The sequence below is a fragment of the Pempheris klunzingeri genome, chromosome 21 (assembly GCF_042242105.1).
Source record: "Pempheris klunzingeri isolate RE-2024b chromosome 21, fPemKlu1.hap1, whole genome shotgun sequence".
NCBI lineage: Eukaryota > Metazoa > Chordata > Actinopteri > Acropomatiformes > Pempheridae > Pempheris > Pempheris klunzingeri.
The window spans coordinates 21,804,926-21,819,156 of NC_092032.1; the positions used below are offsets into that span (position 1 = coordinate 21,804,926).

The 14,231-nt window shown below is 43.2% G+C and overlaps 1 protein-coding gene across 2 annotated transcripts in view; it reads left to right on the forward strand.

Moving 5' to 3' along the window:
• Positions 1 to 12,690, forward strand: part of nub1 (negative regulator of ubiquitin-like proteins 1) — an 18,979-nt gene extending 6,289 nt beyond the window's left edge. For both annotated transcript variants that reach the window (XM_070852825.1, XM_070852824.1), the window contains exons 12-15: positions 972 to 1,118; positions 1,363 to 1,443; positions 1,659 to 1,851; positions 12,005 to 12,690. In XM_070852825.1, coding sequence (XP_070708926.1) covers positions 972 to 1,118; positions 1,363 to 1,443; positions 1,659 to 1,851; positions 12,005 to 12,147 — 564 coding nt within the window. In that variant the 3' untranslated portion in view covers positions 12,148 to 12,690. The remainder of the gene's footprint in view (positions 1 to 971; positions 1,119 to 1,362; positions 1,444 to 1,658; positions 1,852 to 12,004) is intronic.
• Positions 12,691 to 14,231: the final 1,541 nt, after the last annotated feature.

Here is a 14,231-nt window from a genome sequence, read left to right on the forward strand (position 1 = left end):
TAGGAGCGTTACTAGGGGTTTTACTAGGAGCGTTACTAGGAGCGTTACTAGGGGCGTTACTAGGGGCGTTACTAGGGGCGTTACTAGGAGCGTTACTAGGAGCGTTACTAGGGGTTTTACTAGGAGCGTTACTAGGAGCGTTACTAGGGGCGTTACTAGGGGCGTTACTAGGAGTGTTACTAGGAGCGTTACTAGGAGCGTTACTAGGGGTTTTACTAGGAGCGTTACTAGGAGCGTTACTAGGAGCGTTACTAGGGGCGTTACTAGGGGCGTTACTAGGAGTGTTACTAGGAGCGTTACTAGGGGTTTTACTAGGAGCGTTACTAGGAGTGTTACTAGGGGCGTTACTAGGAGCGTTACTAGGGGCGTTACTAGGAGCGTTACAAGGAGCGTTACTAGGGGCGTTACTAGGAATGTTACTAGGGGCGTTACTAGGAGCGTTACTAGGAGCGTTACTAGGGGCGTTACTAGGGGCGTTACTAGGGGCGTTACTAGGAGCGTTACTAGGAGCATTACTAGGGGTTTTACTAGGAGCGTTACTAGGAGCGTTACTAGGGGCGTTACTAGGAGTGTTACTAGGGGCGTTACTAGGAGTGTTACTAGGAGCGTTACTAGGAGCGTTACTAGGGGCGTTACTAGGAGCGTTACTAGGGGCGTTACTAGGAGTGTTACTAGGGGCGTTACTAGGAGTGTTACTAGGGGCGTTACTAGGAGTGTTACTAGGGGCCGGCCTTCTTGCTGAAGCACTAAACGAGGTCTCATTACAGAGGAGTCTACTGACGGGACTGATCGCTTTCCAGGCATTAGTTAGAGCCTCCTGTGTTTCCATGGAAACGATATAACATGACGTGGTATAATCATGACATTACACTTGAGGGCGGACGTTAGCGTGTTGAGATGAAAGCGCCCGTTAGCTTCAGCGCTACGCTGACGGACAGCAGTGAGCGCCGTGTCTGGTTTGTGTGGATCAGGAGCGAGAGGAGCTGAAGCAGAGGGAGAGGATGAAGAGGAGCCGGAGGATGGAGGTCATCGCCACCCTGACGGAGCTGGGATACTCCAGGAGGGACGCCGCTAGAGCGCTGCACCACGCCGACGGAGACGTGGACAAAGCCTACGGAGTGAGTGGTGGAAATATATTCAGTAACAGTAACTAAGTAGATTTACTCTCATACTGCACTTCCAGTATTTCCATCTTGTACTTGTACTGCGCTCCGTCTCAGAGGAAATATGGAACAGTAAAGGCACATTTAGCTGATAATACTTCCATACTTAGTATTTTAACAGTACTTTTACTGCAGTAAAGGATCTGGACCAGGAAACAGATTATTATGGGATTAGTAACACGTCCTTTGCTGTCCTCAGATCCTCCTGGAGTCCAGCCAAGCCGCTCAGGCCACCAACAACAACACAGAGGGGGCGGTGAGTCCGGATCAGGTGGAGCAGGTACAAGTCAACACATCACACCTGAACACACACCTGAACACACACCTGAACACACCTGCTCAGTGATACTGTTCAGCTTCAGAAGGTCGACTTTTACATCTCACATTATGGAGCTGATCTTTACATAAACATGTTCACCTCAACTCTAAGAAGTTTAAGAATCTACTTTCAGGATTGTTAGCTCGTCCTCACAGAGCAGCCTCTCCCCCCCACAGCTGCTGTACCTGGGCTTTGAGAGGGGCGTGTCCGAAGCGGCTCTCAGACTGACGGGTGGAGACGTCCAGTTGGCCACTCAGCTGCTGCTGGACAACCAGGGCGTCCTCTCCCCGGAGCTCCTGTCCGCGTCCCCGCCCTCCTCCTCCTCCTCCCCGTCCTCCGAGGAGCCCGGCACCTCCTCCAGCTCCACAGGTAGGACACACCTGTACACCTATGTACACCTAGTGTACATGAGAGAGCGACACAGAGGAGCAGCTGTGAGATCCTGTAGGATAAGCAGGGACACACACACCAGACTACAGTCACTAAAACAGCACACAGGAGCTGCTGCTCTGCTGCTGCCTCCGTCAGCTGGTTTCTTAGATTGTGTGAGTTTGGTGTTTTAAAGGGTTCATTCAGATCCAACATGGAATCTGTTTAACACTCAGTAACTCACAGTAACACACAGTAACACACAGTAACACTCAGTAACTCACAGTAACACACAGTAACACTCAGTAACTCTCAGTAACACACACAGTAACACACTCAGTAACACACAGTAACACACAGTAACACACAGTAACACTCAGTAACACACAGTAACACACAGTAACACACACAGTAACACACACAGTAACACTCAGTAACACTCAGTAACACTCAGTAACACACAGTAACACACAGTAACACACACAGTAACACTCAGTAACACACAGTAACACACAGTAACACACAGTAACACACACAGTAACACTCAGTAACACACAGTAACACACACAGTAACACACACAGTAACACTCAGTAACACTCAGTAACACTCAGTAACACACAGTAACACACAGTAACACACACAGTAACACTCAGTAACACACAGTAACACTCAGTAACACACAGTAACACTCAGTAACACACAGTAACACACACAGTAACACTCAGTAACACACAGTAACACACAGTAACACACTCAGTAACACACACAGTAACACACTCAGTAACACTCAGTAACACACAGTAACACTCAGTAACACTCAGTAACACACAGTAACACTCAGTAACACACACAGTAACACTCAGTAACACACAGTAACACACACAGTAACACTCAGTAACACACAGTAACACTCAGTAACACTCAGTAACACACAGTAACACTCAGTAACACACACAGTAACACTCAGTAACACACAGTAACACTCAGTAACACACACAGTAACACTCAGTAACACTCAGTAACACTCAGTAACACACAGTAACACTCAGTAACACACACAGTAACACTCAGTAACACACAGTAACACTCAGTAACACACACAGTAACACTCAGTAACACTCAGTAACACACAGTAACACTCAGTAACACACAGTAACACTCAGTAACACACTCAGTAACACACAGTAACACACAGTAACACACACAGTAACACTCAGTAACACACAGTAACACTCAGTAACACACTCAGTAACACTCAGTAACACTCAGTAACACACAGTAACACACACAGTAACACACAGTCACACTCAGTACCACACACAGTAACACACACAGTAACACACACAGTAACACACAGTAACACTCAGTACCACACACAGTAACACACACAGTAACACTCAGTAACACACACAGTAACACACAGTAACTCACAGTAACACTCAGTAACACACAGTAACACACAGTAACACACAGTAACACTCAGTAACACACAGTAACACACAGTAACACACACAGTAACACTCAGTAACACACACAGTAACACACAGTACCACACACAGTAACACACAGTACCACACACAGTAACACTCAGTAACACACACAGTAACACACAGTAACACTCAGTAACACTCAGTAACACTCAGTAACTCACAGTAACACTCAGTAATACACACAGTAACACTCAGTAACACTCAGTAACACACAGTAACACACAGTAACACATACAGTAACACTCAGTAACTCACAGTAACACTCAGTAACACTCAGTAACACACAGTAACACACAGTAACACACTCAGTAACACTCAGTAACACACACAGTAACACACAGTAACACTCAGTAACACACACAGTAACACTCAGTAACACTCAGTAACACACAGTAACACACAGTAACACTCAGTAACACACACAGTAACACTCAGTAACACACACAGTAACACTCAGTAACACACAGTAACACACACAGTAACACACAGTAACACTCAGTAACTCACAGTAACACACAGTAACACACACAGTAACACTCAGTAACACACACAGTAACACTCAGTAACACACAGTAACACACACAGTAACACTCAGTAACACACACAGTAACACTCAGTAACACACAGTAACACACACAGTAACACACAGTAACACTCAGTAACACTCAGTAACACTCAGTAACACACAGTAACACTCAGTAACACTCAGTAACACACAGTAACACACACAGTAACACACAGTAACACTCAGTAACACACAGTAACACTCAGTAACACACAGTAACACACACAGTAACACACAGTAACACTCAGTACCACACACAGTACCACACACAGTAACACACAGTACCACACACAGTAACACACAGTACCACACACAGTAACACTCAGTAACACACAGTACCACACACAGTAACACTCAGTAACACACAGTAACACACACAGTAACACACAGTGTTACACTGTGTACACTGTGTACACTCAGTAACACACTCAGTAACACTCAGTAACACACAGTAACACACACAGTAACACACAGTCACACTCAGTACCACACACAGTAACACACACAGTAAAACACACAGTAACACTCAGTACCACACACAGTAACACACACAGTAACACTCAGTAACACACACAGTAACACACAGTAACACTCAGTAACACACAGTAACACACAGTAACACTCAGTAACACACAGTAACACACAGTAACACACACAGTAACACTCAGTAACACACACAGTAACACTCAGTAACACACAGTAACACACACAGTAACACACACAGTAACACACTCAGTAACACACTCAGTAACACTCAGTAACACACACAGTAACACACACAGTAACACACTCAGTACCACACACAGTAACACTCAGTAACACTCAGTAACACACACAGTAACACACACAGTAACACACTCAGTAACACACACAGTAACACACTCAGTAACACTCAGTAACACACAGTAACACTCAGTAACACTCAGTAACACACAGTAACACTCAGTAACACACACAGTAACACTCAGTAACACACAGTAACACACACAGTAACACTCAGTAACACACAGTAACACTCAGTAACACTCAGTAACACACAGTAACACTCAGTAACACACACAGTAACACTCAGTAACACACAGTAACACTCAGTAACACACACAGTAACACTCAGTAACACTCAGTAACACTCAGTAACACACAGTAACACTCAGTAACACACACAGTAACACTCAGTAACACACAGTAACACTCAGTAACACACACAGTAACACTCAGTAACACTCAGTAACACTCAGTAACACACAGTAACACTCAGTAACACACAGTAACACTCAGTAACACACTCAGTAACACTCAGTAACACACAGTAACACACAGTAACACACACAGTAACACTCAGTAACACACAGTAACACTCAGTAACACACTCAGTAACACTCAGTAACACACAGTAACACACACAGTAACACACAGTCACACTCAGTACCACACACAGTAACACACACAGTAACACACACAGTAACACACACAGTAACACACAGTAACACTCAGTACCACACACAGTAACACACACAGTAACACTCAGTAACACACACAGTAACACACAGTAACACACAGTAACACTCAGTAACACTCAGTAACACACAGTAACACACAGTAACACTCGGTAACACACAGTAACACACAGTAACACACACAGTAACACTCAGTAACACACACAGTAACACTCAGTAACACACAGTACCACACACAGTAACACACAGTACCACACACAGTAACACTCAGTAACACACACAGTAACACACAGTAACACTCAGTAACACTCAGTAACACTCAGTAACTCACAGTAACACTCAGTAATACACACAGTAACACTCAGTAACACTCAGTAACACACAGTAACACACAGTAACACACACAGTAACACTCAGTAACTCACAGTAACACTCAGTAACACTCAGTAACACACAGTAACACACAGTAACACACTCAGTAACACTCAGTAACACACACAGTAACACTCAGTAACACACACAGTAACACTCAGTAACACACACAGTAACACTCAGTAACACTCAGTAACACACTCAGTAACACTCAGTAACACACACAGTAACACACTCAGTAACACTCAGTAACACACTCAGTAACACTCAGTAACACTCAGTAACACACAATAACACTCAGTAACACTCAGTAACACACACAGTAACACTCAGTAACACGCAGTAACTCACAGTAACACACAATAACACTCAGTAACACACTCAGTAACACACTCAGTAACACACAGTAACACACACAGTAACACACAGTAACACTCAGTAACACACACAGTAACACTCAGTAACACTCAGTAACACACAGTAACACACACAGTAACACTCAGTAACACACACAGTAACACTCAGTAACACACACAGTAACACTCAGTAACACACACAGTAACACACAGTAACACTCAGTAACTCACAGTAACACACAGTAACACACACAGTAACACTCAGTAACACACACAGTAACACACAGTAACACTCAGTAACTCACAGTAACACACAGTAACACACACAGTAACACTCAGTAACACACACAGTAACACTCAGTAACACACAGTAACACACACAGTAACACTCAGTAACACACACAGTAACACTCAGTAACACACAGTAACACACACAGTAACACACAGTAACACTCAGTAACACTCAGTAACACTCAGTAACACACAGTAACACTCAGTAACACTCAGTAACACACAGTAACACTCAGTAACACACAGTAACACTCAGTAACACACAGTAACACACACAGTAACACTCAGTAACACTCAGTAACACTCAGTAACACACAGTAACACACAGTAACACACACAGTAACACTCAGTAACACACAGTAACACACACAGTAACACACTCAGTAACACTCAGTAACACTCAGTAACACACAGTAACACTCAGTAACACACAGTAACACTCAGTAACACACAGTAACACACACAGTAACACTCAGTAACACTCAGTAACACTCAGTAACACACAGTAACACACAGTAACACACACAGTAACACTCAGTAACACACAGTAACACTCAGTAACACACACAGTAACACTCAGTAACACACAGTAACACTCAGTAACACACACAGTAACACTCAGTAACACTCAGTAACACACAGTAACACTCAGTAACACACAGTAACACTCAGTAACACACACAGTAACACTCAGTAACACACACAGTAACACACACAGTAACACTCAGTAACACACAGTAACACTCAGTAACACACTCAGTAACACTCAGTAACACTCAGTAACACACAGTAACACACACAGTAACACACAGTCACACTCAGTACCACACACAGTAACACACACAGTAACACACACAGTAACACACACAGTAACACACAGTAACACTCAGTACCACACACAGTAACACACACAGTAACACTCAGTAACACACACAGTAACACACAGTAACTCACAGTAACACTCAGTAACACACAGTAACACACAGTAACACACAGTAACACTCAGTAACACACAGTAACACACAGTAACACACACAGTAACACTCAGTAACACACACAGTAACACACAGTACCACACACAGTAACACACAGTACCACACACAGTAACACTCAGTAACACACACAGTAACACACAGTAACACTCAGTAACACTCAGTAACACTCAGTAACTCACAGTAACACTCAGTAATACACACAGTAACACTCAGTAACACTCAGTAACACACAGTAACACACAGTAACACATACAGTAACACTCAGTAACTCACAGTAACACTCAGTAACACTCAGTAACACACAGTAACACACAGTAACACACTCAGTAACACTCAGTAACACACACAGTAACACTCAGTAACACACACAGTAACACTCAGTAACACACACAGTAACACTCAGTAACACTCAGTAACACACTCAGTAACACACTCAGTAACACACACAGTAACACACTCAGTAACACACTCAGTAACACTCAGTAACACTCAGTAACACACAATAACACTCAGTAACACTCAGTAACACACACAGTAACACTCAGTAACACTCAGTAACTCACAGTAACACACAATAACACTCAGTAACACACTCAGTAACACACTCAGTAACACACAGTAACACACACAGTAACACACAGTAACACTCAGTAACACACACAGTAACACTCAGTAACACTCAGTAACACACAGTAACACACAGTAACACTCAGTAACACACACAGTAACACTCAGTAACACACACAGTAACACTCAGTAACACACAGTAACACACACAGTAACACACAGTAACACTCAGTAACTCACAGTAACACACAGTAACACACACAGTAACACTCAGTAACACACACAGTAACACTCAGTAACACACAGTAACACACACAGTAACACTCAGTAACACACACAGTAACACTCAGTAACACACAGTAACACACACAGTAACACACAGTAACACTCAGTAACACTCAGTAACACTCAGTAACACACAGTAACACTCAGTAACACTCAGTAACACACAGTAACACACACAGTAACACACAGTAACACTCAGTAACACACAGTAACACTCAGTAACACACAGTAACACACACAGTAACACACAGTAACACTCAGTACCACACACAGTACCACACACAGTAACACACAGTACCACACACAGTAACACACAGTACCACACACAGTAACACTCAGTAACACACAGTACCACACACAGTAACACTCAGTAACACACAGTAACACACACAGTAACACACAGTGTTACACTGTGTACACTGTGTACACTCAGTAACACACTCAGTAACACTCAGTAACACACAGTAACACACACAGTAACACACAGTCACACTCAGTACCACACACAGTAACACACACAGTAACACACACAGTAACACACAGTAACACTCAGTACCACACACAGTAACACACACAGTAACACTCAGTAACACACACAGTAACACACAGTAACACTCAGTAACACACAGTAACACACAGTAACACTCAGTAACACACAGTAACACACAGTAACACACACAGTAACACTCAGTAACACACACAGTAACACTCAGTAACACACAGTAACACACACAGTAACACACACAGTAACACACTCAGTAACACACTCAGTAACACTCAGTAACACACACAGTAACACACACAGTAACACACTCAGTACCACACACAGTAACACTCAGTAACACTCAGTAACACACACAGTAACACACACAGTAACACACTCAGTAACACACACAGTAACACACTCAGTAACACTCAGTAACACACAGTAACACTCAGTAACACTCAGTAACACACAGTAACACTCAGTAACACACACAGTAACACTCAGTAACACACAGTAACACACACAGTAACACTCAGTAACACACAGTAACACTCAGTAACACTCAGTAACACACAGTAACACTCAGTAACACACACAGTAACACTCAGTAACACACAGTAACACTCAGTAACACACACAGTAACACTCAGTAACACTCAGTAACACTCAGTAACACACAGTAACACTCAGTAACACACACAGTAACACTCAGTAACACACAGTAACACTCAGTAACACACACAGTAACACTCAGTAACACTCAGTAACACTCAGTAACACACAGTAACACTCAGTAACACACAGTAACACTCAGTAACACACTCAGTAACACTCAGTAACACACAGTAACACACAGTAACACACACAGTAACACTCAGTAACACACAGTAACACTCAGTAACACACTCAGTAACACTCAGTAACACACAGTAACACACACAGTAACACACAGTCACACTCAGTACCACACACAGTAACACACACAGTAACACACACAGTAACACACACAGTAACACACAGTAACACTCAGTACCACACACAGTAACACACACAGTAACACTCAGTAACACACACAGTAACACACAGTAACACACAGTAACACTCAGTAACACACAGTAACACTCAGTAACACACAGTAACACACAGTAACACTCGGTAACACACAGTAACACACAGTAACACACACAGTAACACTCAGTAACACACACAGTAACACTCAGTAACACACAGTACCACACACAGTAACACACAGTACCACACACAGTAACACTCAGTAACACACACAGTAACACACAGTAACACTCAGTAACACTCAGTAACACTCAGTAACTCACAGTAACACTCAGTAATACACACAGTAACACTCAGTAACACTCAGTAACACACAGTAACACACAGTAACACACACAGTAACACTCAGTAACTCACAGTAACACTCAGTAACACTCAGTAACACACAGTAACACACAGTAACACACTCAGTAACACTCAGTAACACACACAGTAACACTCAGTAACACACACAGTAACACTCAGTAACACACACAGTAACACTCAGTAACACTCAGTAACACACTCAGTAACACTCAGTAACACACACAGTAACACACTCAGTAACACTCAGTAACACACTCAGTAACACTCAGTAACACTCAGTAACACACAATAACACTCAGTAACACTCAGTAACACACACAGTAACACTCAGTAACATGCAGTAACTCACAGTAACACACAATAACACTCAGTAACACACTCAGTAACACACTCAGTAACACACAGTAACACACACAGTAACACACAGTAACACTCAGTAACACACACAGTAACACTCAGTAACACTCAGTAACACACAGTAACACACACAGTAACACTCAGTAACACACACAGTAACACTCAGTAACACACACAGTAACACTCAGTAACACACACAGTAACACACAGTAACACTCAGTAACTCACAGTAACACACAGTAACACACACAGTAACACTCAGTAACACACACAGTAACACACAGTAACACTCAGTAACTCACAGTAACACACAGTAACACACACAGTAACACTCAGTAACACACACAGTAACACTCAGTAACACACAGTAACACACACAGTAACACTCAGTAACACACACAGTAACACTCAGTAACACACAGTAACACACACAGTAACACACAGTAACACTCAGTAACACTCAGTAACACACAGTAACACTCAGTAACACTCAGTAACACACAGTAACACACACAGTAACACACAGTAACACTCAGTAACACACAGTAACACACACAGTAACACACAGTAACACTCAGTACCACACACAGTACCACACTCAGTAACACACAGTACCACACACAGTAACACACAGTACCACACACAGTAACACTCAGTAACACACAGTACCACACACAGTAACACTCAGTAACACACAGTAACACACACAGTAACACACAGTACCACACACAGTAACACTCAGTAACACACACAGTAACACACACAGTAACACACTCAGTAACACACTCAGTAACACACTCAGTAACACTCAGTAACACTCAGTAACACACACAGTAACACACACAGTAACACACTCAGTAACACACTCAGTAACACTCAGTAACACACACAGTAACACACACAGTAACACACTCAGTAACACACACAGTAACACTCAGTAACACTCAGTAACACACACAGTAACACACACAGTAACACACACAGTAACACACTCAGTAACACACACAGTAACACACTCAGTAACACTCAGTAACACACAGTAACACTCAGTAACACTCAGTAACACACAGTAACACTCAGTAACTCACAGTAACACACTCAGTAACACACAGTAACACTCAGTAACACTCAGTAACACACAGTAACACTCAGTAACTCACAGTAACACACACAGTAACACTCAGTAACACTCAGTAACACTCAGTAACACTCAGTAACTCACAGTAACACACACAGTAACACACTCAGTAACACACACAGTAACACACTCAGTAACACACAGTAACACTCAGTAACACTCAGTAACACTCAGTAACACTCAGTAACACACAGTAACACTCAGTAACACACTGACTGGAGCAGCAGCTCTAAAATCCCTGTTTTAGTGAATGTAGTCTGGTGTGTGTGCAGAGAGCCATAGAACGGCTGTTTGTGGTTAAACCAGAAGGATCTTCCAGGTCTGTTCCACCACTTTTACTACCTCCCAGTCATCCAGACACCAGGATGTGTTCGCCGTACTAAGACAGACATGGTGTCGGCTCCTGTGTCCTCAGCCGACAGCGAGCTGGTGAACGAGGTGCTGGAGGACATCTCCCGCCATGAGGAGGACTACCTCGACCTGACGCTGGAGGAGGAGAGCGAGCTCATCGCCACCATGAAAACCTACCTGAACCGAGGGCCCACACACACCCTGTGACACACACACACACACAAACACACACACACACACACAGTCAGAGTGCTTTACTTCTCCTCTGTGGGACGTTTATAGCAATAGCTGTTATTTTCTGCCGTTATTTCAGTTTAAAAAGTGAAAACAGTGAAGTGCCAAACCAGAGACAGCACACACACTCCTCCTCTTCCTCTTCATCCAACATCACTGCTCTTTACTTCGGTTTGTCAGTAACTCGGCTCTAAAAATGAATTCTGATGTTTCAGGTTGATCTGTGACACTAAAGCTTCCTTCAGGCTGCTGTTCTTTGTGTTCCAACGTTAAAAATGTTCAGTTGTTAATGTTCAGATCATCTTTTAAACTAGAATCAGTGTCCAGACGTAGAACTGTTTTTGATTCCCTGAACGACCCAAAGTGACGCGTGATGTTTAGAAGAGCTGCTGCTCTGAAGTTCTGTTCTGATGGCCATGAGCCGAGCTTTGTGTTTGAAATATAACTTTGATTTCATGTTGATGTACCGTGTGGACTGTCTCATGTTGACGGAGTCAATAAAGGAAGTGAAGGTTCCGCTTGGGTTCACGTCCTCGTCTCTTCCTGTGCCACAAAATAAAAGTCTGTCCTGTTCCCCCGATGGCGGCTGGTGGAAGCTGTTCTATCTCTGGTTGTAAGAAGCGGTGGTCAGTCAGAGAAGGTAAACGAGGAAAAGATCGGGGACTACAGACGAGGACGCGTCAGAAACACAAAGAAAAAGAATCAAACTGGACGTTGAGATGAAGACGAGGATGCTGTTTGGATATAAAACAGTAAGGATGGAGAATACGGGTCAGATATGAAAGATGTGGTTTTAAATGACAGTTTGACTCAACGAGCGCTGTGAAGGAGACCCTGTAGGATAAGTGATGGAGGAAAGAATCATCAACTAAGTGGTTCAAAATGAGCTCCACCCCAACAGACTCTTTTCCATCAATGATGATGGATAATGATTTACTGATAGAATCTATCAATCAATCAATCTTTATTTATATAGCGCCAATTCATAACAGCGTTCTCTCAGACTGTTTCCATAAAGAGCAGCTCAGAACAAACTCTTTCATTAGAGAGAGACCAAAGATTCAGGAATTCAACAGGAAGGATTCAAGAATCCCCACAGAGCAGCTCAGAGATTAGATTAGATTAGATTAGATTAGATTAGGACAGTGGAGGAAGAACTCCCCTTTAACGGGGAGAAAGCTGGAACAGACCCAGGATCAATGTTGGAGAGAGAGAGAGACAATACAAACAGCAACCAACATGCTAACAGTGACTGTAGCACTAACAATAAGAGTGTGACTAAAAGATTAGCATTAGCAACGTGCTAAATCTATTGTAGCATCGTCCACCTGTTCACACGGGAGAAACCCCCCACCTGTGAGCTTTGTGGGAAGAAATACAAAGTCTGGGTTGGTTTTAAACTGGATCAGGGTGCTCACACAGTTCAACCGGCTACATGCAACACTGGAGAGAAACCATATAGCTGTGACCAATCTGGGAACAAGTTTACTTCTTCACAGCAGGGAGAAACCCATCGGCTGTAAAGTCTGTGGGAAAACATTCACTGAGTTTGGATATTTGAAGTTTCACCAGCGTTGACACGCCGAAGTGAAACCGTACGGCTGTAAGGGGGGTGGGGGGGTATGCGAAAAGGTTCTACATCCTCAGTGACTAAACACCTCGAGGATGTGCACACCAGAGAGAAACCAGGCCGCTGTGAGCCGTTTGAAAGGGCACGCAGTGACCCACATCAGTGTTTTCCACCCAGAGAGACACCACACGGATGAAAATACGTAAAGTGGAATGAAAAAACAAAGGACGAGTGCATTTGTTGGACTATTTCAAGTGGTGATGACCATCGCAAAGTGAAGCTGTGCTTCTTCTCATAAAATGCTCTTTATATCAACTTAAATCTCAGATACTCAGTTTTTTTTCTGGAATATTACGTCTGTAATGAGCCACATTACTGAAGATACAGACATTAAGCCCCCCCAGGTCGGAGGATTGTATTTCATGTTCGGCGCACTGTTGCCACACAAAACACACACACAGAAAGTGTTTGATAAAAAACCAGTTTT